This window comes from Lissotriton vulgaris, chromosome 4_1 (genome assembly GCF_964263255.1).
Source record: "Lissotriton vulgaris chromosome 4_1, aLisVul1.2, whole genome shotgun sequence".
Lineage (NCBI taxonomy): Eukaryota > Metazoa > Chordata > Amphibia > Caudata > Salamandridae > Lissotriton > Lissotriton vulgaris.
The window spans coordinates 1,536,887,983-1,536,914,138 of record NC_141691.1 but is presented as its reverse complement, the minus strand read 5'-3'; the positions used below and the strand labels follow the sequence as shown (position 1 = coordinate 1,536,914,138).

Here is a 26,156-nt window from a genome sequence, read left to right as displayed (position 1 = left end):
CACAGACCACGCACAGCACCAGTCACGAGTCCAGTTTCAAACCAGATGACTCTGGTAGTTTTAGATGCCATATTCAAAGGAAGCCTTGCTACGTCACAGACCCACAGGCAATCTCTGCCTGGGTGCTCTCTTTGATCGTTAATCGATTCCAGCTAAAAAACACTGCCCCCATTGCTCCATGGTGGTTCACTTTCTTCCACTATCACTAGCGAGACAATGGAGTTTCACACAAAGAACTCCAGAACAGAGACAGAATAAAACTTGTTGTGCACTCCTTAACACAAGATCTCTTGCCAAAAATGCATTGGCATTCCATGACTTTTTGAAGGAGCATTTAATTGATACAGCCTTCGTCACAGAAACCTGGGCCGATCACTGCTCCGAAACGGATCTCTTAGAGGCTCTTCCGAGGGTTATAAAATCCACAGGAAAGACAGAGTTGGGAAAAGAGGAGCAGGCATAGTGCTTATAGCCAGAAATGGTTTCAATATATGGTTCAAACCAATCGCAGACTACACAGAGTGCGAATCAGCTATTTTTAAAATCAGGCTTGATAGCCAGAACACTTTTAATGGCACATTACTTATCTTCCACCTAAAGCTAAATTTCGCTTTTTAAATATAATAGGTCAGCTGCTGGAGTAAAAGGCAGAACAGTCCAACTTCTCTATTCTGGGTGATTTCAACTTCCACCATGAAAATAGTGTTGACAGGGATACCCAAGCCCTTATCAATCACAAGGCCAGTGCAGGACTCAGTCAGTTGGTCAAGGAGGCCACACACTCGGCCGGGCATTGTTGGGATGGGATCTTTTCGGATCATCCTACTCTAGTATGGAACAGAGTATTGCCACTTATGAGGTCTGAACACAAAGCAATTATGTTTGAAATTGCTCTGCCACCTTAAAGACCCACTATTTCATCAAAGAACGTTTTCAGCTTTCAATCTTGGAACAAGGTAAAGGTAGAAGAGCTAAACAAGGTGCTTACCCTTTCTCTTCAGCCTGCCCCTGCAGATCTTGACGAGGCAGTGAGGAGTTATCACTACTGGGTAGTCTCCGCAGGTCAGCAGTTGCCTCCACCAACCACTCTGAGATCAGTAACACAATCTCCCTCAGAGTCATTGAAAACACAAAAACAAATATGCAGAAGACTAGAAAGGGAATGGAGGCTAGATAGTGATGTTCAGACCAAATCAGACTTTAGACTAGCCATCCAAACATATAAAAACCGTATGCTGAAGGCAAAATCATCAGACTACTTCAAAGAAAAAATAGAAACAGCCAAGGGCTGCTCTAAAAGACTATTCTCCACTCCCCAATATCCCAGAATTACAAGATCATGAAAGTAGCCAGCAATTCTGCAATAAGCTTGCAGACTCTTTCAAACAAAAGTTTAAACAAGTCTTTGATGCATTTGTGCCCCAATCGAACCAATCTGGGATGCCCCACAAGAACTCGGTGATAATCCTGGATCTCACTCAAACGCGGATAGCTCCTCCACTCCTACACTCTCAGCCTTTCCGCTTATCATTCTTGACCAGATTGCTAAACTAACTCCCTTAGTAAAATCAGGGTCTCACCTCGAAACTTGCCCACTGTAAATTTTTCATTTAGTCCCTGAGATCATAGCCTCTGCCCTCTGGCCTATATTAAACCTCATGATCTCCTCAGGGCGCTTCCCCATGGAATAGAAGAAAGCCTCCATTCTGCCACTTTTTAAGAAACCCAGTCTGGATCCTAAGGACCCCTCCAGCTATAGACCCATCTCTAGGCTGCCGTTCCCAGCTAAGATTAGGTTTCTAAATGAGGAACTGTCCACTTTTCTTTTGGATGGTGACAACCTGGACCATTCTCAATATGGTTTTCGGGCCTCTCACAGCACCAAACTAGCACTAATTACAGTCATGGAAAAGCTTAGGCAACCGCTTGACAGAGGGGGGAGCGCTGCCCTTATCCTGTTAGATCTCTCAGCCACGTTTGACACGGTCAAGCAAAATGTGTTGGTTGAGCGCCTCGCTTCACTGGGAATCAGGGATAAGGCTCTCCTCCTGCTCGGTTCCTTCATGACTAATAGATCACAAACGCATTCGTTTTCCCGGCTTTCTCACTCCCATGTGGAGTCCCACAGGGTTCATCGTTGAGCCCCACGCTTGTGAACCTGTATGTCACTCCCCTGGCTAAGCTAAAAAGAATCTACGGTTTGACGCTGGATACTTATGCAGATGACACATAGACAATAGTGTCAATCAACAGCTCATCCACTGACACTGCGTCCCGCTTCAAAGACTGCATGAGCCACATGCTATACGCCGGAATCAACTAGTTTCTGATCCGCAAGCTCCAGACCATACAGAACACCCCAGCCAGACTCATCCTTGACCCAACAACTACGGAACCTCCACTGGCTCCCCGTTGAGAAGACAGTCACTTTCAAGATACTCACCCACGCCTACAAATGCATCCACAATACCGGACTCCAATACCTCAAGGAGAGAATCTCCCTCCGCGTACCCAAGAGAAACCTCCAATCCCCCAACCTTGCCGAAATCCTGTGCATCCGCACAGCCAGAACAGTTGGAACAACCTTCTCCTACATCGCAGCCAAGACCTGGAACGAGCTACGGCTCAAATTCAGACGCGCCCCCTCCTTGAACATCTTCAGGAAGAAGCTCAAAACCTGGCTCTTCGACTGAACGGAGCTGCTCATCCCACCCCACCCCAGCACCTTGAGACTCTCATGGGTGAGTAGCGCGCTTAAGATTCCCCTGATTGATTGATTGATTGATTGGAAACCCATCTCTAATTTGGTCAGACAGCTTGTAGCTGATTCATATGGGTCCCCTTCGGACACCTGCAAACAAAGTAAAAAATCTTGGCGTTTTCTACGACACTAAGCTGTCCTTCCAAACCCAAATCAATCACAATACAGCGGCTTGCTTTTTCATTCTCAAAATTTTGAAAAACGTTCTTCAGTTTTGAGCTAAGAAAAACAGTGGTCACAAGGCTAATTGCATCCAGGCTGGACTACTGCAACGCACTTTTTACCAGTGCGAGTAAGCGCAGCTTACACAAACTTCAGACGACTCAAAATGCTGCAGCTAGAATCCTGTTTGGGCTCACTCGCTATCACTCAGTCTCCAGGGCTCTCACAGAGCTACACTGGTTGCCCATCAGCAAATGTATTCATTTCAAAGCGCTATGTATTGCGTTTAAAGCCAGACACAGCCTTGGTCCGTGGCAACTGTCGCAGTTTTTTAAACCCTAAATTCCAGCTAGATCACTTAGATCATCAGACAGTGGCAATCTGGTCATTCCCAAAGTGCGCAGAGTAAAATGGGGAGGAAAAAGCTTTGCCTACACCACTGCCAGACTCTGGAATTCCCTGCCTATTTCCCTAAAAAATAGAATCAAATCTGCTTAAATTCAGGAAGTGCTTAAAAACCTGGCTATACAGCGCACCTTTGCTTGTAAGCTCATTTAAGTGCCTAGACACCTCTGAGTATATGCAGTGCTATACAAATTCTTAATTTCATTTCATTTCACATCAACCTGGCTGTATGCCCTGGGATGTCTCTTCTATCACCCAATGTGTAACTGAGCTGTACAACCTGTAACTGGGCAGTGAGATTTACAGTTATTTCATGTTTAACAATAGATGAGCCAACATACTACTCTTTGGCCTGCAGACAGTGCAGTGGAGTACCGGGACATACATAGCTGCCAAGTTTCCCAGGTTCATGCATGTTGTGCACTCCACTTTGGGTATTTTCTTTTTCTTTTATAATGCAATAAACAAGACTACAAGTCCCAGATTTCAATGAAAAAAACCCGAACTGGAGCAGCGCATCATGCATGTACCTGGGAAACTTGGCAGCCCTGGACAGGGCTGCCTGCACCTTATGACATAACCTAGATGACCACATTGGTCCTTGTTGTGACTTACCCTGTAGATCCTGTAGATCCTGTGGTTCATCATAGCCAGCCTGTTGTGTACTGGGATTCGTGCCACCAACTCAGATGGAATGGCAGCTGCTACCCACTCCTCCAAGGGATCCAGCCACTCTTGGGGTGCCAGGCCTCCTCCTTTGGTCTGCATTGCTGCCTTGAAGTTGTTACCCAGTTTCTCCATTGTCTTGCGCTTGCACAGCACTTTTTGCAGTTAGTGACTGCCTCTTTGCTTGTCCCACACTGTTAAACTTCTACACAATGGACTGCCATATGGCCTCTTTCCACTCTAATGGAAATTTTGAGGTGACGAAGAGCTGATGTTGGTGCTCTGTCACCTCAGTGATCAGAATTAATAATGGGGGGTGACCTCCACTCACTTTGTGGAGTTTTTCGCACTCCATGCTCCTCAGAAGTCACAGAGTTTTATCCCCGCTTGTGCTCACCAACGTAAGTTGGCAAGCATAAGCAAGGAAAATCCAACTCTAGACTGCTTCCCTGAGAAAGTTCTCAATGCTGGCAGTTGCGGATGATTGCTACCTCTCGCGTTGAGGAAACTTCTACTTGAATGGAAGAAAGAACCTGCGTCCTCTTGCGCTGCACGTGTTTCCATTTGCACTGATTTTACAGCCTGGGACAAACATCCAGCGGTAAAAATCAGTCTGAACGGCGCGAAGTAACGCACTCTGCCGCTGGCTGAACTTCATGTAGCTTGGTGGAGTTTTTTTGTCACTACGCAGAATTTTGCGTAGCGAGACTCTGTGAACTCTGCCCAGGCTTAATCAGGATGTCATTCTCCACCTCACCGAAGTTTCACTTCCTCTTCCCCTTGGAGTCTCTCTGGACATCCTGGCAAGTACTAGGGTTGCTGGGAATGTTGCCCTGGGCTCTGCTCTCTGCTCTTTCCTCCGTTATTGCTTCTGGCAAGTGTTGCCATTTATTTATAAAAAAAGTGAAGCCTTTCTTAAACTTTTTTTCCTGGTTTAGGTGCTCACAAGTGACACTAAGACTGTTTGCGTTTCTTTACGGGAAGCTAATCAGCCCAACGTCAATTTTGCAGCAGTAGCATGAGATTTCCTTACAACGCAGCTCACGGGAAACATCTGTTTTTTGACGTAGACTAGACCCTTATGCCATGGTGCGCCGTATTGTGAATACAACACTTCCATGGTGTAAGATTCTGTCAACCTGAGGAGTATGTTTTGTTGACGCATCGTTGCCTTGGCGCAGCGATGCATCATTTCTTGTAAATACGCCCCTTTGTGTTCATTTTCAGCCATGTGATTCAAAAGCCCAGTGGTGTCATGTTTACATGCATCTCTTGTTTCTGATACTACAAGCAAATCATCTATATATTGAATAATAATGGAATTGTATGGCATTTGCAGAGTCTCCAGGTATCTTTTCAAAATCTGGTTAAAGAGGGATGAACTTTCTGTATACCCTTGTAGGACACAACGCCATTCATACCTTCTGTTGGAAAAAAAAAATAATAAATAAACTGGCTTTCTTAGTGCAATGGAACTGAGAAGAAAGTCTGACACAGGTCAATAACTGTAAACCATTCTGTAGTACATGGAATTTGCAACAGTATAGTAGCTGGATTTGGTTCCATGGGACAACCAGGCACTACAATTCTGTTCGCCTTCCTCAAATTCTGCACTATTCTAAACTTACCTTTGGTCTTCTGTAAGCCCATGATTCGAAAATTACATGGACTTCCAATCAATTTTCTCAAAATCCCTTTCTGTAACATGTCATTCATCACTATCTTTATTACTGCAATTATTTCTGGTGTCAAATGATATGGTGGCATTCTAGGATAAATAAAATTTGACTTCACAGTGACTCGGACTGGTTCTACACCTTTAATAAGTTCATTGTCTTTCCCTGTAAAACCCCATACTTCTGTATTCACTGTTTCTCTCAAATCCTCTGGTAATTCGTTCAGGGTCATCAAAGGGAACATTCCTGTTTCAGTCTGCCGTCTGTTCATCTTAAAATCTACATCTTCATCATGGGTCTGGAAAGCCACAACATCTGGTGTACAGTAAATGGTGCAAATTACTTGTACAGCTATCTATCCCTAATAAATCCACAGTGCTCGAATCACAAACAACAAATTGGTGTTTTTCCCTAAATTAGCCTATTTTTCCTGAGACTTTCTCTGAAACTGGGTTGATGACTTCTTTATTGGTAAATCCCTGAACTTGGATAGTATTCCCCGAGAGAGGTAGGTCTGGGACTTGCACTGTTCTAACAGTGGTCTGGGTAGCACCTGTATCAATGAGAAATGATATGGGATGGTCATAGAATTCAGTGTCTACATAGGGTCCGCCCTGGTCTACGTTTAAGACTGCGTCAAGTACGCATTCTTCCTCCTCTGCCAGGCACTGTCATTGGAAATTATCTGAACCGGAACCATCCTTTTCAAATAAAGGGAATTGTTGTAATGCATTCTGGTTTGGTTTCTGAAAATGTGGCATAGCATTCTGAAATGGATTGGTATTCATTTTTTGCATTTGATTTAGCTCTCACCTGGGATTTCCCATTTGTGCAGGTGTAGCAGGGATCATTGGAGCCTGCCCCAGCATTGGCATTTGCTATGCGGGCACATTTTCTGTCTGCATATCTCGTTACACTTATACTTTCCCCCCTGCATTATCAGGATTATATCAAAGTACCCTCTTCAAATGTCCAATTCTATGACAGATGTGACAGGCAGTAACCTTTTCGTAGCAGCAATCTCTGATCCAAATCCTTTATCCATAGGATTACCTCTGCCGGGTGACACATTCACTCCTCCTTGATTTCTAACAAAACCAGGCTGTAAGACAGCAACTCCTTGCATGTTTCCTTGATTCCCTTAAAATGAACGGTGGTGAAAACCTTAATGAGCCAGCTTCATTTGTGCCAAAATGAATTTCTCTTTTATCCTTTTATACCTGTCTAATTTATCGCTGCAGTATTTTGCATATCTCAGAATTTCATTAAGTGATTTATTTTGCCAACACACTTTGATTTATGTGCAAACAGATCTCCGGCTTCAATCCTAAAACAAACTGAGATACGAAAACCCTCATATCCTTTCCTCAGGATATTCACGTTCACTGTGTTGTTGAAACACTTGCAACAATCTCTCATAGTACTCATGTACAGTCTCCATTGGTGACTGTGTGGATCTTTTAATTTGAAACCAATCCATATCTTTCGGGGGTACTCTACCTTTCAAAAAGTTAATACTGCCTCATCACCGTAGGAGACGGTGCATTTGTCCCAGCCACTCACGCTGCTTCCTCTCTAGGACTCTAGGACACTGTACCACAGTCTTACATTCTGCCCATAATCAGCACATACCACAATGTCAAAGAACGTATTTACATCTGTCCATAATACTATTGAAATGTTTGTAAACCGCTCAATTTGTGCATACCGCTTATCTCTCAATTTCAGATAGTTGTTTGTGAATGCTGCAGGATAACCTCAACTTTAAGGAACATGTACATGCCTTCCTACAGCAACTGTCACCTCTTCTTCACTTCCTTCATCTTGCTTCCCTGTAAGAGTTGCTTCTCTTGTTTTCTTCTCATGTTTCTTAGCCCATTTGGTTTCCAATTTGTTATTCTCACTCCACTTGCAAATACACTTGACCAATTCCATAATATGCTAACACAGTCCTGTAATACTCACATTCTCGAAAGCTTGATCATCCAATTGCACCCTATAACATTTTTTGTTAAGATCTTTTTCATATTTTTTAGCTAGTTGTGTCATGGTCTAAGGCTGCGCTTCTCAAAAGCTCTTTGCACAAGTGCATTAATTCTTTCCTTTGGAACTCTTCTCTGTGTTCAAATTCCAAACATCCCGTATTATTTCTTCTAGTTCAACCTTCAATTGCGAGATGTTTAAGGGCTTCTAGTTCTCAACTTCTGATTTCTAAGGTGTCCCTGCACTCTCTGCCTTACTTGGTCCTCTGTTTCATCAATACAAGCTGATATATATCCGACCTCAATTGCAACTATTTCTTCTGGTGCTACTGGGGCTGTAAGTGCTAGCATCCCTCCATCTATTAGTGCTTGCACCGTTAGTGGTGACTTCCAAACAACTATATGTGAGTTCTGCGAAGTCTGGACAAATCCTTAAGTGGGTACATTTCCAGCAACTAGTTGAGCTTAGGTCTTTGTCTCCACAAGTGGAAGAGCACCTGCTATCTACCCTGGTTATAGATTGAGCATTAATAACAAAAACTGGTGCTACACTGATCACTGCAGCTGTGGTAGTCACAGTTGGAAGAGTAACCTGTGGTGGAGCTATTACGGGTGAGGTAATGTGCAATATTTATTAGAGTTATTCAATTGGGGTTGAACCTGGATGTGCTAGAGATGTAGGCACTGTTGAACTAGCACAAGCGCCTGATTCACCTTGCCCTGCAGGTATCGCATGTGGTGGGGGTCTTGAAGTTATTTCCAAAATAGTTTTCCTCCATATACTCTGCCCTTCATCCTATCGGGCATTCGTATCGTTTTTCACTGCCCTATTAGTCCTCCTCTGGCATGTTTTCGTCTATTACGCTTTATCAGTTCTTTCCCAAATATTAAATGTTTCATACTGAAGTGGTCTGGATGACTGCTTTATTTCGTACAATTTTCCATTCAAATGGTCAAGATTTCTAGAGTTAAATGTCCCATATCCAGGAAAACTAAATGCACATTCCTTCTCTGTGGTTCTACTCCAATGACAAAGCAAAGCACATGTCCAAACCATGCTCAATAGTCATAATATAAGCAGATGCACCCTCAGGAGGTGCCACTTCCTCTTTGTGTACCGGAATTGGTACCTCCCCTCTAACCAAATTCTTAATTTCCCTGAAGCATTTCATAATGACAAATGAATTTGAAACAATCACAATTGAACCAAATGTTCTATTTTTTTTCCATATACATTAATTTCCTATTAGACCAATTAAATTCCAGCTATTATTTTTAACAATTCTTAATAACAAATCAAAATACTGTATTAATTTTTAAAGATCCAATCCCAGCGTGACACTGCAACGTTACCAACCAATAGTAGAGCAAAAACACACCAACCGACCAATCATGCGAGAAACACTGTGTCACACACTCCTCACAGGCCGACCTCCATTGCAATTTTCTTCATACTCGTACAACTGTAATTATCGACTTTTAAAACACCTTCTTGTTTGCTCCACTAAGGAAATAAGTAATACAATAATCCAAGAATGCACTTCACATTTCAAGTGACATCTCGACCAGCTTGATATCACCCAAATCAATGTAGTTTCCACCGTTTGTGCAATTGGGTTCAACTAACACCAATCAATGTTAATCAGATACAACAAAACTTAATAACTCTATGTCACTGATGTAGGTGATGGTACCTCACACACCACTCCTCAATCCTGCAAACAAATTTTCCAAATTCATTTGTAATATCTTGGGATCTTTTGACTACGACCAGCCTAAAATCTTCAATCAATTCTTCAACAACTTATCAACATTTTCTCTCACCCACTCAGCCAATTCAAAATGTTAATCCAAACGAAAAGCACAACCACAAATCATTTGCCCCATTACTACTTGCACCTTCAAAACCGCAACAGCCTTTGAATACCCCCTTGTCAGATCCTCAAATTGTGGACACTGGATTCAGGAATCTGAGATTTTTAAGTAAAGGTTTGGATTAACTATTTTATAGCTCCATTCTGGGTGTAAACCATTCCTCTGTTGCTAGATTTGGTAGTGTGGGAATTTATAAACAGTTTAACCCTTTAACTTATGACAGATCACCAACTCAGCTCTGTCTCTTGGTCAACAGATCTTTGCCACTGTGTTAGAATGGAGCACAAATCAAAATACATCAACTTACAGCAGTATAGGGTTCAGTCAATAATTAAAGGTTTGGTAAAGTTTTCAAAGCTTTACTTCTCATTAAGAGATTAGTAATAGTTGCGTCTTTTATTCAGAATACTCAAATATAACCAGACACAGAAATAGCAAGGAAAATATGGTTAGAGGCAGCATGAAAAATAACAGTTTGTTCCATAAAGAAATAGTCCCTATCTTAATCTAAAGGACCTAACCTAACATGAAACCCATAGTTTCCTGTGGAAAACATCAAGGAATCAGTGGATCAAGCTGCTGGTCGCAAGAGAGCTAACTCCTCATTAAGAGCAGTTCTGGAAACTCGGCCGAATTCCCCGACAATTGCAGTAGCAACCCTCAATCCAAGTTAGAAGAAAATTAATCACAGCAGTAGTTATGATTTGCCATAAAGAATGCAGCAACACATAGCAAATGCATTATCTAATACGATGAATTCATATAGTGTGAGGAAAAAAAGAGATGCATTTTCTTGAAACAGCACATTTTCTGACTATGACATGTGTTACAGCTAAATATTGGAATAAATCAGCAGGTCTAAATGGCATTATTTTATTAATTGGAAAGAAAGGAAGAAATAGAAAAAAATGAGGTCTAGTCATGTTAGCCCAATGAATATGGGAGCTTTCTATCGACTAATATGCTGCACGTTTGTTTTTACACTTTTAAGAAATGCACATTTTCCTACGGTTTTGTTTTTGTTAAGCATTCTCTATGTTATTGTCAAAATATATTTTAGCATCTGTGTAAAGTTAATATCGTCTAACATTTTCTGCTCTAACACTAGTATGTTGGATACCAATCCTAGCCTCACATAGGACTCCAAAGACCATGGCCCACTTTGCCCCTCGATCCCACCCTCTGTCCCTCCCCCATTTTTTCTTTCCCCAGTTTCAAGTTAATCACCTATCCTAGATCCTAGTGGATAGAGCACTAGATGGATGAATGAGCCCCCTTTACTATGTCAATATTAATGCATGACTCGTGCCAAGATCGATGCCACTTCTTACCTTAAATTGACTCTTATGTACTCTTGTGACCTTTTTAAAATGTATCACATTTCTAAACACATACATTTTCTTTGAAAAAAATTGAATAAACAGTGCTTATGCTATTTTTGTAAACTGGCTTAATAGTGGTAAAGATCATCTGATGACAAATCAGACATGCATTGACACTACATGAAGCAGCCACATCTTTGGAAAAAAAATATGAGCAGAGATCAATATAAATGTTTCTGTCATTTGTAATACCTTGACTCAGTAGGAGGATAACTGCTTACCTTATAGTGTAGAGAAGACTCCAGAAAGTGGCGGGCAGTGTGTTAGCTAGAGAAGCCCACAGCAATGACAGGTGCGTTTTTGCTTTTCCCATATCATCAAATGTGGAGAGAGTGTCGTTCAAGAACATTCGGAGTGATATCAGATCTGACATGTTGTCCCTTTTCCTCAGGTTCTCATGGAGCAGGCCTTCGGCCAGCTTTTCCCGAGCACGATGGGATGCCTTGAAAATATTGATTGGCAGCCCGGCGACGAGTGCTGGAAATATTTTATCAAATTCCTTGAAATTTTCAAGAGCGTTCTGGATAAGTGCCCTCTGTGCTTCCAGCCTTGCAGCATTCTTATCACCTTGAGAATTGAGCTCTTTGCCAAAGAGGGTCAAGTAACCAGATTCAAACATCACTCTGTAGGAAAATGCATAGAGCCCATCAGCTTGCCACTGCCTGGAAGCAACTTTAAGTGTGTTGGATTGCAGCATGACAAGCTGAAGGTTCTCCATCATGTTTTCGATGAGTGACCCAAGCGAATCCCCCTGCAAAGTTTTGATGAACGTCTGGTGTACGTTTTCAGTTGTATATCCATCACTAGGATCCATGCTGTTGTGTCCAAAAACCTGCCATCAAATAATGTGATGTTATTTACAACAGAACCAATATACATTTTTCCATGATAGTAGAATCATTTGTGTCAGTGGTGTGTGTGTTGTGGCATGCACGCATGTGTGCTCGTGTGTGTGTGCTTGAGGGCATGCATATGTGAGGAGTGAGAATGAACATAACCAAGCATAACATTGGTAAGGAGACAAAGGTGAAGCAGGGAGACATGTAGAGGGCACCCTGTTAAGAAGAAGGTGCAAATGGACATGGTAACCATTACCTGTTATTGAGGTCCATTGGTCTGATTTTGAAAAAAATGGTCTGGAGAAAATCGGAAGATGCCTACAGAGTTACATCAGATGCATTGATTTATTTTATTTAAGAAATAAATCGCTGATCAGAATTGAGGTCCTGCAACTAGGAAGAGCTCTTACAGGGCACTGAGAAGAGAATGTCATTATGTTCTGAAGAGAAAACCCTCAAGAGAGCTTGTATGAGAACTGGAAGCTGCAGACTTATTATGAAAATGAAGTGTACTCTCTATTGCAAGTGTATACCATGAGTATGTTGATAGATGAAAATATTTGGGCCTACTCACAGGGGCATTTTGGTAAGTGTAAAGTAGCACTCCCATAGTATTATTTTACATTCTCTTAAATGCCTTTGTAAATTAACCGCAAAACATCTAAAATGGGAACAAAACGGGAATATTCATGGAGTATTCCTATACAATCAGTAACATTGAAAAGGCTGTGCACTGGTTACACTTTTACTAATAAGGAGAGGGAGGTTTTTGGGGTTGTTTCACAAAGGTATGTATGAGTACATAAAAGAGAACTCCTACAGTAGTATTAGATCTCATACTCATAAATCCTTTTGCGAGTTAGCCGACTGTTTCCACTTAGCGACATAAGAGGATATAGATGTATCAAACAGTTTTACCCATTCTGTGTCTATGGGAAAATGTGTTCATACATCTGACCCATTCAAAGTTCTCGATTTCCAGGCCTTATAATTCCCGAGAATGATCAAATAGGTAAAACAATTAGTGAGACGCAATAAGTAGTTATATACAGAGTTTGCAGACTGTGTCGTAGTTGTATCGGAATGGGAACTACCTGGTTTAGTATGGCAATGGAATACAATTTCAAAGGTTTCAGGTTGTGGAGCAAGATGGGCTTTTTAGCTGTTACTTGAAGGTGTTTTGTGCGTTGGGGGGGTTGGGGGGGGGGGGTGAACTCCTCAACAGTGATGTGTAGACCCTTTGTGCCTTGGGAACACCTCAGAAATGATCCTGTGTTGTGTCCAGCCTAAGGGATGTCTTGACCTATAGGAGAAGTAGAACTTTCCTGCATGGGCATGTAGTCATAAAAAACAGGGACAACACCCATTTAGGTATACTCTAATAAAACACAGGAACCCCCAAAATTTTTATTTCGGGTCAGATTTATTTTTAGTACAATGCATCACAGCAATCAAAGATGCACAATGGAGAGAAAATAGCACAGAGCCATATTTATTAAAAAGCATTTGCAATGCAATCGGTCTCCCCTTTGGGACCTTATTTGTATTTAGCTATGCAGCACATGAGCCTGGGTGCTGAAATATCTACTGTTCTTTAACATGTAGGGAAAGTAAGCACCAAACTGCGTAACATGCTAGGTATTTACCCCCTAATGAAGTGTGTCAGTAACCCACTGTACCCCCTGCTGCAGTGTCTCCTGTATCCCACTGTACCCCCTATTGCAGTGTGTCCAGTAACCCACTGTACCCCCTGCTGCAGTGTATCCTGTAACCCACTATACCCCTTCTGCAGTGTATCATGTAACCCACTGTACCTCCTGCTGTAGTGTCTCCTGTAACCCACTGTACCCCCTGCTGTAGTGTATCCTGTAACCCACTGTACCCGCTACTGTAGTGTGTCCTGTACCCCACTGTGCCCCCAACTGCAGTGTGTCCTGTACCCCACTGTGCTCCCAACTGCAGTGTACCTGTACCCCACGCTGCAGTGCCTCCTGTGACCCACTTTACCGTCTACTGCAGTTTCCTGTGAACCACTGTACCCCTCAATGTAGTGTGGACTGTAACCCACTGTACCTCGTTCAGTGGGTCCTGTAACTAACTGCAACCCACCATTTGGACAGTTCCTTCCTTTGTAGCTCACCCAGTACTACTCTGGTAGTTAGACCAGGCCGCCCGTCTGGTGGCTTCCAGCCCCCTCACCGCTACCACCCTGCTATGTAGATTTTATTTTTGTAACTAACACTTTAACATCTACACTACATGTGAGTAAGGTGAGGAGGTTTGTGCACTCCCTCGTCCTGAAGAAGGAGTTTCCACACTCCGAAACATGTCATGTCGACGCACTTTTTGAGGTTGATGTACATTAAAATACAGTAACAACCTCACCCTGCACCCTTTTAACAATACCAGCCGAGGGCTTAATACATTTTATTTTTACCCTGTGAGCCAGGTTTTTTTTTAACTTTCACCTCTCACCACTTCACTACTCACACAACCCCCCCCCCCCCACACTCACCAACACATAGCTCACTTCAAGTGCTCCTACGTAGTCGTAAGTCGCAGCACGCCGCATCCCGTAGAGGGGTGCGAAGACCCCGATGATGAAGCATGACACCAAGGGGCCTGGTGGTGTGTGAGGGGTATTCTACACTACACTGTGTGCTCCCCACACTGTAGGGACCACTACCACCACTAGAGTGGATTCTACTTTGTTTATGTGAATTGCCAGGGGAGATCGAATCCACTTACCCTCTCCCTCTCTCCTTTGTTAAAGACTTGTATTCCTATAGCAGTCAGTGCCATGTGTACTCCATTAGGAGAGTCCTGACCTGATGCAACTCACATCATGTATGCACTTGTTCCAGCTCCAGGCCGGTGCAGTCAAAAGTGAACAGAGAAAAGGAGCAACCCTGAGAGCTTCAGCACTCATGAGGCACATGAGTGTTGTACCATACTATTTACATTACCTTTTTGAAATGGGCAAAAACAGATTCAGCTACTTGTTAAAAATACTTAGAACAGCCACAGTTGGACTGGGAAATCTAATTAGCCCAGGAAAAACTGGTCAAATCACACCAACAATGCGGGAGAGAGTGGCTAGAATGGAGGTGGGAAACTATCATGGTTGTGTCATGGCAGCCCATTCTCTTTCCTGTCCTGGAGCCAAGTGGGAAAATGCAAGAGTAGAGGAGTAGCCAGTCTCACATATTGTTAGTACTACATGCTTGATCATGGCCGACTGTGAGTGTCAAATATATAAATCGACTTCTCATGTTATGGCTAGGCCATTGAACATGGTGTTGTTGAATACTGCATTTTTAGACAGAGAAATCATATGTGTTGCAGTCTGAACAACTGAATAAAGAAGTTTTGTTTTGTGAATCAGATATCTCTGATTTTGTGCTGTATTTTAGATACTTTCATTGAAATGCATTTACTTTATTACATGTTTTTGAAAGCGCCAACATGTTGCTGCTTTTAGGCTTTTAGGATGGAACTCATGTTTCACCATCTTTTCTTTCACAGAATCACCATGTCATTGTGGGGCTCAGCTGAGGTTTCTGCAGGGGCAAAATGGAAGGAACAGATGCTGAATCCCAACTTCCCTCACCCGCCTCCTTCGCCCAACAATGTCAACACAAAAGAGGAGAAGGTGGGTAAGAGGGGAAACAAAACAAGGAAAGGGAGAAGGAGTAGAATCCACTGGTCTGTCTGGAGTGTTGTCACATTTATTTCCTAATAGGCAACAGTAAAAAAGGTAAGTACAATCCAACGCTGCGAGGGCTATATAGAAAACATGAGACTAAAGGTAGGAATGTACCTGTGGAATGTTCTGTTGGTAGAATAAGGAAGACATGAACAACTAGGAGTTGAGACTCCTACAGTGATGTCTAAAAGGTAAAACAATATGCATATCTTACTCTTTAGGACTGCAGAAGTTAAGCATGAAACAATGATTAATGTGAAACATACCAACTTTAACGGTAACAACTATCTGAGTTCATTAGTCCCAAAAGGAAAACGTTATTATCCTGAAGAACTAAGGAAAAAAAACAAAAACGTATTTTCACAGTCAGGATAAAAAGGAAGCAAATGAAAGATGCACAAAAATGGTGCTGAGGCATGCTAGGTATTTTGACTAAGCTATACAAATTTAAGGAACTAATATCTTTCTCTTAGTTTGCAGCATTAGAGGCGAAGCAAGAATCCATACCTCTGTAAAAAGGCAGAATCAGATGTGTATCTTGTTTCTACGCTTAAGAGATATAATAAATCTAATATTTAGAGAAGAAACTGTATCAAGCCCTGGAAGCGGAGCAGTAACCCGGAGGACAAAAGCACAGAAGACGTCGGAATACGAACACGCTGGAGGTTTCAGCACTCCGACAATGATGCAAGAATTCAGGTAAGTGCGGGCGTACAATTGCTGGGACACTGAAGGAGGCTAGGCGGGGGTCCGAGATGGAACACGAAGCGCGTTCTCATCGTAGGCCACCCCCTTTAGTCATTCTCATGCGCTGCCTCTGACTGCTGGTTTGTGTCAGCCAGTGGGGCTTGCGCTCGGGATGCTGGTGGGGGGATCAGTGAGGCTGCGGGCAGGGCAGCCCGACAGTACACCCCCTCCAAGGATGCCCTCCCTGAACAGGCTTAGGCTTTGTGGGATAGCGCCTATGAAACAACTGCAAAAGACAGGGAGCATTAACATGAGAAGCAGGCTCCCAGGTTCTTTCGTCAAGACTGTAGTCCTTCCTATGAATCAATAATTTTAGCCTACGTCGCACTCCACGAGAGTCTACAATATAGTTGACCTCATACACAGGTTCATCGTCCACCAGAACAGGGGGAGGATGAGCAGGAACAACAGTACCAGGAACCAGAGGTTTGAGCAATGACCCATGAAACACTGGATGTATTCTCAAGGAGGCAGGCAGATCTAATTTCATGGCAACAGAGTTTACCACTTTAGAGATAGCATAGGGACCAATAAAACAAGGCTTGAATTTGGTTGTCCTCTTAATCTTGATATTTTTTGTAGATAACCAGACTTTGTCACCAACCGCGTAATCAGGAGGTGGTCTCCAATGATAATCAGCATTGTCTTTATACCTGTTTTTTGCATCCTCCAGATTTCGTTCGGCCTGAGTGTGGATATCCTGGAGATGGGTCACTAGGTCTAAGGCAGCAGGAATGGCATTATGAACAGGAGGAGACACAAGCCCAAAACAGGGGTGATAAACCATAATTACAGGAAAAAAGGGATACGCTGATGGAGGAATGTTCACTATTGTTATTTGCAAATTCTGCAATCCATAGAAAGGTATCCCAGTCACTATTGTGTGCAACAGTTGGCTTCTTATTCAATACACTGATTCACCCTTTCAGTCTCACATCAATTTGCAATAAAGTATTCAGCCCTTTCCAAAAGTTAGAAATGAATTGGGGGCCCCTATCTGATACAATAACAGAAGGAAGACCATGAATATGCACCACGTGTTAGAGAAAAACAAAAGTAAGGTTTTTAGAGTCAGGTAGGTCCTTAAAAGTATGAAGTGAGACATCTTTGATATCATATCAACAACCACAAATATGACAGTATGCCCTTGTTTAGTAGGTGGAAGTTCTACAATAAACTCCATAGAGATGGAATGCCATGGTGTCGGAGGCGTGGACATAGGAGTTTAAAGCCCTGCCTGAACCTGGTGCGAACTTTTACTCTGAGCACAGATATAGCATTGCTGAACATATGGGTGAGTGTTTTGACTCATAGATGGCCACCAAAAGTATATTTTGAGTAAAGCAAGGGTTTTCTTATGACTCAGGAACACATGGAAATGACCCAATTTAAGTGCTTGTAACTGTAAGGACTAAGAATGGGAGGACTCGGCCTCCTTGAATGTACAAAAGATTGTGAATTCTATCTCCCTTATGTTTGTTTTAATACTCTTTGATTTCCTCAGTATCTTGTGCCTGAAGTACTTCTTTCAGAAATGAGTCCTCTGAACAGGTGCCTCCCAAGATACGTTCAGGACTTAAGATGAAGGGTTAATCATGAGCAATCGGAGTATCTGATAAATCATAACCGTATCGTGATAGAGCATCTGCTTTGCCATGTTTAACACTATAAACAGTTGGGAGGAGTCAGGATATTTTAGAACAGAGGCAGTAACAAAAGATTTCTTTAGACAGGAAAAGACTTCTTAAGCTGCGGATGTCCATAAAGAGGAACCTTCTTTTTCAGGAGTTTAGTAATAGGGGATGCCAAAGAAGCAAAACCACTGATGAACCATCTATAAAAATTAGCAAAGCCCAAAAAATATTTTTTTGTTTACAGAACCAGGGGATGACCAATTTGTAATGCTTGCCAACTTTTCGGGATCCGAGGTTACTACTTTTGATGACAACACAAAGCCCAAAAAGTTTACTTTAGCAACATGGAATTCACATTTTTATAATTTCACATAGAGGTTATTGTATCTGAGATGTTTTAAAACGCTATTCACGTGCCCAATGTGTTCTTCAGTGGAAGAGGAATAGATTTGAATGTCATCTATGTAAGCATTGGTATTCACATCCAATACTTCTCTAAAAACTGCATCAATAAAGAATTGAAATGCCGCAGGGGCATTACATAGCCCAAAGGGCATAACCAAATATTCATTGAGGCCAATTTAGTTTGGAAAGCCATTTTCCATTTGTCTCCTTCTCTCACAAAATGATTGGCACCTCTCAAATCCAGTTTAGTAAAAATGGAAACATTTTTCACCTGATCAAAGTAATGATTGAATTAGAGGTAGAGGATATCTATTCTTTATTGTCACACAGTTTAGGGCTCTGTAGTCTATGCAACACCTAAGTCCCCCTTCTCGTTTTGGTATAAAAAATGGGGGGAAGATGCCGCTGGCCATGAGGGTCGAGTGAACCTTTCTGTAGCATATCATCCAAATATTCTCTCAAATAGATATTCTCTTTCTCTGTCAAGGTATATATGCCACTACACTGAATAATTGCTTCTGGTATTAAATCAATTTGACAGTCGTATGGACGATGAGGTTGTAGAACCAAGGCCTTTTCTTTATCGAAAACCACTTTTAAAGCATTGTAACAGGCAGGTAATTCTGTTAAATCAGAGACAGAGGTCTCTGCTATGCAGTGTACTGGGGCAGATTCTGAGGTATTATCTACCAGGCAAGGTAGTTTACAATATTCGGTGGAAAAAAACATGGAATGGTCTTTCCAATTTATATTTGGTTCTTGTTTCATCAACCAAGATAGTCCCACAATTGCTTGAAATTGAGGTGAGAAAATGACATCAAATTGAATGGTTTCAAGGTGGCTTTTATGTATTTAAAGAACTAGGTCTTTAGTAGGATATGTAACAGGTCCTGATTTCAAGTGTCTCCCGTCAATGGTTTTTACTATCTCAACTATGTCCTTAAGTTCAATTGGGATGTTCATACTGTTAACCCAGGTAGAGTCAAAAAAGTTCCCAGTGGCCCCTGACTCAACCATGATTTGCACCTCTATAGATGTATTTCCCCAGCTTATTCTAGCTGTAAGGAAAAGGGTGCATCTGACACAATGTGTGGTCCTGACTAGTCAATTTCCCGACTCTGTGCGTTTTTTAGGTTTAACTGGGCAATCTCACAAGAAGTGTCCTGCTTTGCCGCAGTATAAGCAAAGTTTATAGTCCCCTCATCTTTGCCTTTCTTCAGTACTCAAGGGTCTTTTAATACTACCTATCAGCATAGGTTCAGGTTCATCAATAGGTTTGTAGGAATCCATCTTCTTTTCTCTAATGGTAAGGAACATGGTCTCTGAACCGTTTTTTTCACGTTTCCCCTCATGTAGTCTGTAATCTAGCTTAATTACCAAATCTATTAAAGCATTACAGGAGGCAGGAGGGTCCACTACTTGAGCTAGCAAGTCCTTTAAGTCAACCCTCAAGCCTTTCTAGAATAGGGCACCATGCTTGGCTTCAGGCTAGCCAGCCTCATCCGTCAACCTGTTGAAAGAGGGACATAGGTCATGAGACCATTTGATCCTTGCTTAAGATTTAGTAATTCTGTGTCAACAGACTGAATAAATAAATGTCTGTCAAGCAGGTCTGTTAACTCTTCCTTAAAAGCCCTATAATCATACAACAAGGGATTATTACGGCCTGCTAGGGGGATAGACCATGTTGCCACTGTGCCTCCCAGGTAAGCGGTCGCTCCCCACGCTCCCTGACCATCCTGACTCTGTAGCGCTGGTATCGTAGTGCTTGCTGCTAAATTGCAATTTTCATTTGAGCTCGCATTGCCTGTACTATTATCGTAGCGCCTGGTATCGTAGCGCTTGCTGCTTATTACTGATTGTGCTTGTTTGTATCGTAGCGCTTGCTGCTAATTACGGATTGTGCCTGTTGACCTTTGGATTGATTGTCATTGTTGCACTGCTCGCATCGCCTGCAATATTATTTGTGCCTCATTGTAACGCTACCACTGCCCTGATCATAACTTTACTCCGGTGATGTCCCTGTTTCGCTTTTTGTTTGTGCTGCCATTTTGTTGTTGACTCCTGGCCCGTCTCTCCTCCCCCCTTCCCGCCTCCCAGCTGCTCCTCCCTACCACAGATAAGGTCTGTCCCTTCCGAACTAGCGCTGTGACCATCTTAGATTGCTTCGAAGTGGTCGCTCCCCACGCTCCCTGATCATCCTGACTCTGTAGCGCTGGTATCGTAGCGCTTGCTGCTAAATTGCAATTTTCATTTGAGCTCGCATTGCCTGTACTATTATCGTAGCGCCTGGTATCGTAGCGCTTGCTGCTAATTACTGATTGTGCTTGTTTGTATCATAGCGCTTGCTGCTAATTACAGATTGGGCCTGTTGCCCTTTGGATTGATTGTCATTGTTGCACTGCTCGCATCGCCTGCAATATTATTTGTGCCTCATTGTAACGCTACCACTGCCCTGATCATAACTTTACTCTGGTGGTGCCCCTGTTTCGCTTTTTGTTTGTGCTGCCATTTTGTTGTTGACTCCTGGCCCGTCTCTCCTCCTCGCCTCCCAGCTGCTCCTCCCTCGCCCCGCCCCCCCTACTATCCACATATGACAGATGCTTTTGCGCCCAGCGTTCACGCGCAGCGGACGCGCCCCATGCGCGCCGAAGGTGCGCCAAAGGTAAGCCCGTCTACGCCCGTCCACGCCTGGACCACGCCCAGTGCCAGACCCCCTGGCCCCCACAAACTCCTCTCCACCCGCATCACGTACGACTCCGCTACCCTCTCAGCACTCACCTCCGGCCGCCTCCCCTAATGCTACCAAGCAGCCCCAGGACACACCCATGGACCATTCACCTGCCACTCCTGCTCGTTCGACTGCATCAGGACCCACACCAAATCCACATACTCCAAACAGAGCTCCGACACTAACCACCTGAAGTGCATCCTACTCAACACCCTCTTGGTCCACAGACACGCCATTGAACTTTGGAACCTACTCGACACCACATCGCCGGACGTCGCCTTTCTTACAGAAACCTGGATGAACGCCTCATCAGCGCCCGACATCGCCATAGCCATCCCGGACGGCTACAAGATCATCCGAAAGGACCGCATCAACCAAACAGGAGGAGGAATCGCCATCATTCATAAGAACACCATCCGCATCACGACCAGTTCCGATGACAACCTCACAACCGCTGAACACCTTCACTTCCAGATTCACACCGACCCTAAGACCACACTCAGAGACACCCTCATCTATAGACTACCCGGACCCCGCACACAATTCAGCGAAGACATCACTGACTTCATCACCCCTCACGCCCTCCCCTCCGAGGACTACATCCTATTGGGAGACCTCAACTTCCACCTGGATAAAGAACAACGACAGCAACACCACCACCCTTTTGGACAACCTCGCCAATCTCGGACTCAAACAACTTGTTGACACCAACATCCCACTATGCAGGACACACGCTCGACCCAATCTTCACTTCCAGCAAGCACATCTCCTTCAATCACACCACAGCTCTCCATTGGATGGACCACAGCGGCGTTCACTTCAACTACAAAAAGACTACGACCCACAACCACCCACAACCAATTCCCCGGAGAAACTGGAATAAAATTACCACGACCAGCTATTCACATCACTTCACCAAAACCCACCTGCAAAATCAACGGACCCAAAGCAAGCAGCCACCAACCTCACACAATGGATCACCCACAGCGCTAACGAATTAGCACCCTTGAAAAACCATCAAGTCAAGCAAGGCAGCAAAAAAGCCCCCTGGTTGAATGATGACCTTAAGAAATCCAAGAAGATCTGTCGCACCCTCGAGAAAGCCTGGCGAAAAAACCCAACCACTGACAACCTGACCACCTTCAAGAACGCCACCCGCAAACACCACCAACTGATCCGATCCACCAAGAAATCAGCATTCAAGGATCGGCTCGACAACAACGCCCACAACAGCAAGGAACTTTTCAACATCGTCAGAGAGTTTACCAACCCCACCGCCGGCACCAACGACATCACTCCATCCCAAGACCTCTGCGACTCTCTAGCCTCGTTCTTCCACAACAAAATCGCAGACATACACAACAGCTTTGGAGACCAGCCCACCCCACCTACCGCCGAACAAACAACCCCCTCCAACAACCTTTACGCTTGGAACCCAATCACCACTAAAGACACCATCCGCCTGATGAACACCATTCACTCGGGATCGCCAACCGACCCTTGTCCCCACCACATTTTCAACAATGCAGACTCCATTATCGCACCCCATCTCCGAGATGTCATCAACTGCTCCCTCAACTCCGCCACCTTTCCGGAAAGCTGGAAACACGCCGAACTCAGTGCCCTCTTGAAGAAACCTACAGCAGACCCCACTGAACTTAAGAACTACCGCCCCATTTTGCTCCTCCCATTCCCTGCCAAAGTCATTGAGAAAGCCGTCAACAGTCAACTCGCCGCCTTCCTCGAATCCAGCAAATCCCTCGACCCATCACAGTCCGGCTTCCGAGCCAAACACAGTACCGAGACCGCCCTCATCGCAGCAACAGACGACATTCGAACACTACTGGACAATGGAGAAACAGCTGCCCTCATCCTACTTGACCTCTCCGCTGCCTTCGACACAGTCTGTCATAACACCCTTATACAACGCCTCAGCAACGTCGGAATACAAGGAAAAGCATTGGACTGGATAATCTCGTTCCTCGCCGGAAGATCCCAGAGAGTCCGCCTTCCCCCCTATAGATCAGAAGCTACCGATGTCATCTGCGGCGTACCCCAAGGATCTTCACTCAGCCCCACCCTCTTCAACGTATACATGAGTCCCCTCGCATCCATTGCGCGCCAACACAACCTCAACATTATCTCCTACGCAGACGACACCCAGCTAATCCTATCCATCACCAAAGACCCAAACACCGCCAAAACCAACCTACACGAATGGATGAAAGAAGTAGCCGAGTGGATGAAGAACAGCCGTTTAAAACTAAACTCAGACAAAATGGAAGTCCTCTTCTTGGGAACATCCCCCTCCACCTGGGACGACTCATGGTGGCCACCGGCACTGGGAACCGCACCAAGACCAACGGACCACGCACGCAACCTGGGCTTCATCCTGGACTCCTCCCTCTCGATGACCAGACAAATCAACGCCTTCTCATCATCTTGCTTCAACATCCTACGTATGCTCAATAAAATCTTCCGCTGGATCCCCACCAAAACAAGAAAGACGGTCTCCCATGCACTGGTCACTAGCCGACTTGACTACGGAAACACCCTTTACGCCGGAACCACAGCCAAACTACAGAAAAAACTACAACGCATCCAAAACGCCTCAGCCAGACTCATCCTAGACATCCCCCGCCAAGCTCACATTTCCGGTCACCTGAAAGACCTCCACTGGCTCCCCGTCGACAAAAGAATTACGTTCCGTCTCCTCACCCATGCACACAAAGCCCTCTACGACCTTGGACCCGAATACCTCAACACGCGCCTGTCCTTCTACACCCCCACCCGCCAACTTCGATCGTCCAATCAGGCCCTCGCCACAATTCAACTCATCCAGAGATCCACCATGGGAGGAAGATCCTTCTCCTACTTAGCAGCCAAGACCTGGAATTCCCTCCCCACCCACCTCCGCCTCACACAGAACCACCTCTCCTTCAGAAAACAACTTAAAACTTGGATATTTGATAAGTAAAGCTCCCCCCTCCCTCAAGCGCCTTGAGACCCTCTGGGTGAGTAGTGCGCTATACAAATTTAAACTTGACTTGACTTGACTTGAATGTTACCTTGGATAGATTGGTAGGAAAACAAGAAGCTTTACACATGAAGTCTAATAGGCATTGGTTAATGAATGTGACAAATTTGGCAGGATCACCTTAAAATCTTTCTGATTGTGCTAATGGTATGGTATAAGGGATGGTAATATGGTTTACCAATGAAGCACTCCCAGAGGAAAGGGATTGCGATGTAAAAAAAGTATCATGAGCTCTAGACATTGGATCTGGTAAGGGAGATGTTTGAGAGGAGCACTGTAAGACATCAACTCTCAGAGTTAAAGCTTGTGTGGTTATTTTTGCAAGTTTCCTATCATATGCGTCACATCGTCTAGGATAATCTGATGTTCTTTCATTATACCCAGGCGTTCTATGTGGCTCACCCAAGGTTTCTACGGAGGCGAAATGGAAGGAACAGATGCTGAATCCCAACTTCCCTCACCCGCCTTCCTTTGCCCAACAATGTCAAAGCAAAAGAGAAGACCACCCCCTTTAGTAGTTCTCATGCGCCACCTCCCCCAGCTGAATTCTGTCAGCCAGTGGAGCGTGCGCTTGAGGTTCCTGGTGAGGGGATCAGTGAGGCTGCTGGCGCGGTGGCCTAACAGTAATTTCCCATAAAATTCCCAACTCTGGAAAAGCAGTCACAGAGGAGAGGCCAAATATTGAAAGATCAAGTCTAAACTCTGTAATCAATCTTGCAGACCACCTTATTAGGACAAAGGTATGAGGAAGCTTCCTTAGCTGACAACGTTTTCACTTGGCACCTCTTACAAAAATATTTAAACTTTAGATTCAACATCTCATCTAAATCTTAAAATAGTGTGTGTTTACTAAAAAACTCACTCTTAAAGTGAAAGGTATTGTTTTTTTTGGGGAAGAAACATGGCAGACCTTCAAAAACACCTACCATAACCGCAGTTAACGAAATAACAAACACTGATAAAGCAGATAACACTCTACTCTAGTTACCACCAATATATTAACTAGGGTGTTGCAATGGCATGCCAATTGCTGGACCATGGTCAAAGCCATCAAAGGACAGTGGTACAGCAATCATGGTCCCATGACCAGCTATGCACAATCATCATCATGGTCTCATAGGAGCATATGTGCAGACCACTCCACCTCAGAATTAGTCTTCATGTGTGCTCAGCTAACAGAGCATGAGAAAAAGTGTGGATTAAGCTTCTAACAACTGTATGTGTGCTAAGGAAATAGAGGTGTGTATTCTAGTAACAACATGCTTAGTTACATCACTTTATCTGTGTGACAAAATATCCTGATAATTATATTAGTTTAGTTTTACATGCAATAAATGATGAGTGAGATGTTCCAGTGCACTGCCAGCTCACCCCATGCCAGCATGAAAGTGTAGGCTTTCCTTTTACAAAATATTATTTTCATTTGTGTGAATTCTAATTGGTTCATTCTTGTATTAAGGTCATAACTCACAGAACGCCTTAGGTTGTGTGAAAATAGTGTCCAAGAAACATGAAGTTAAGTAAAACAGTGGAGCCCATAATAGCATGCTACTGTTTCCACCGCTATATTTGTATTGCAATAGGAAACACTGAGGGTGGCGTGTGACCTGTGCAGGTGGAATCTCTGAGGGCACACTAATATTCTTCATCCGTACATTAGAGCAGCCATGCACCAGATCAGCACCCTTTTCCCCACTCTTCTACTTAACCACCCTTTAACACCATCCAAGAGGTGGAGGGGTTTGGTGGGAACTGATGTTGTCCCTGTAACATTTTGAAAGACTCCTAAAATGTATTGTTTTAAATTTACATATATTTTTATTAGAAGAGTTGAACAGTCACATGAATTCAAAAAAGGAAAAAGTCATGATTATTAGCAGAAGAATTCTTTGTTTTAAAATGTCTGAATGGTAGTACTGTAGAATGGTAGTCTTGCAGACTGCAACGCTAGAGACCCCATAAGATCCAGTCTACAACATTTGGCAGGCAAACAGGCATAATGGATTGGTCTAACAATTAGAACAGTTTGTGGATTTCTGATAACATCCATACTAAAATGATAGATACAAACATAAATATTATGAAAGTTAAGGGGTGTGTTATTTGTAGATTTCTTCCTACTTCTGCTGGTGAGGGATCAACATATGG

General features: G+C 43.6%; 1 protein-coding gene across 1 annotated transcript in view; it reads right to left on the bottom strand.

Moving 5' to 3' along the window:
- The window catches only part of LOC147724209 (cytochrome P450 7A1-like), an 84,943-nt gene that overhangs the window by 46,472 nt on the left and 12,315 nt on the right, over positions 1-26,156 (bottom strand). Inside the window, exon 3 of the mRNA XM_086965778.1 lies at positions 11,131-11,741. Coding sequence (XP_086821904.1) covers positions 11,131-11,741 — 611 coding nt within the window. The remainder of the gene's footprint in view (positions 1-11,130; positions 11,742-26,156) is intronic.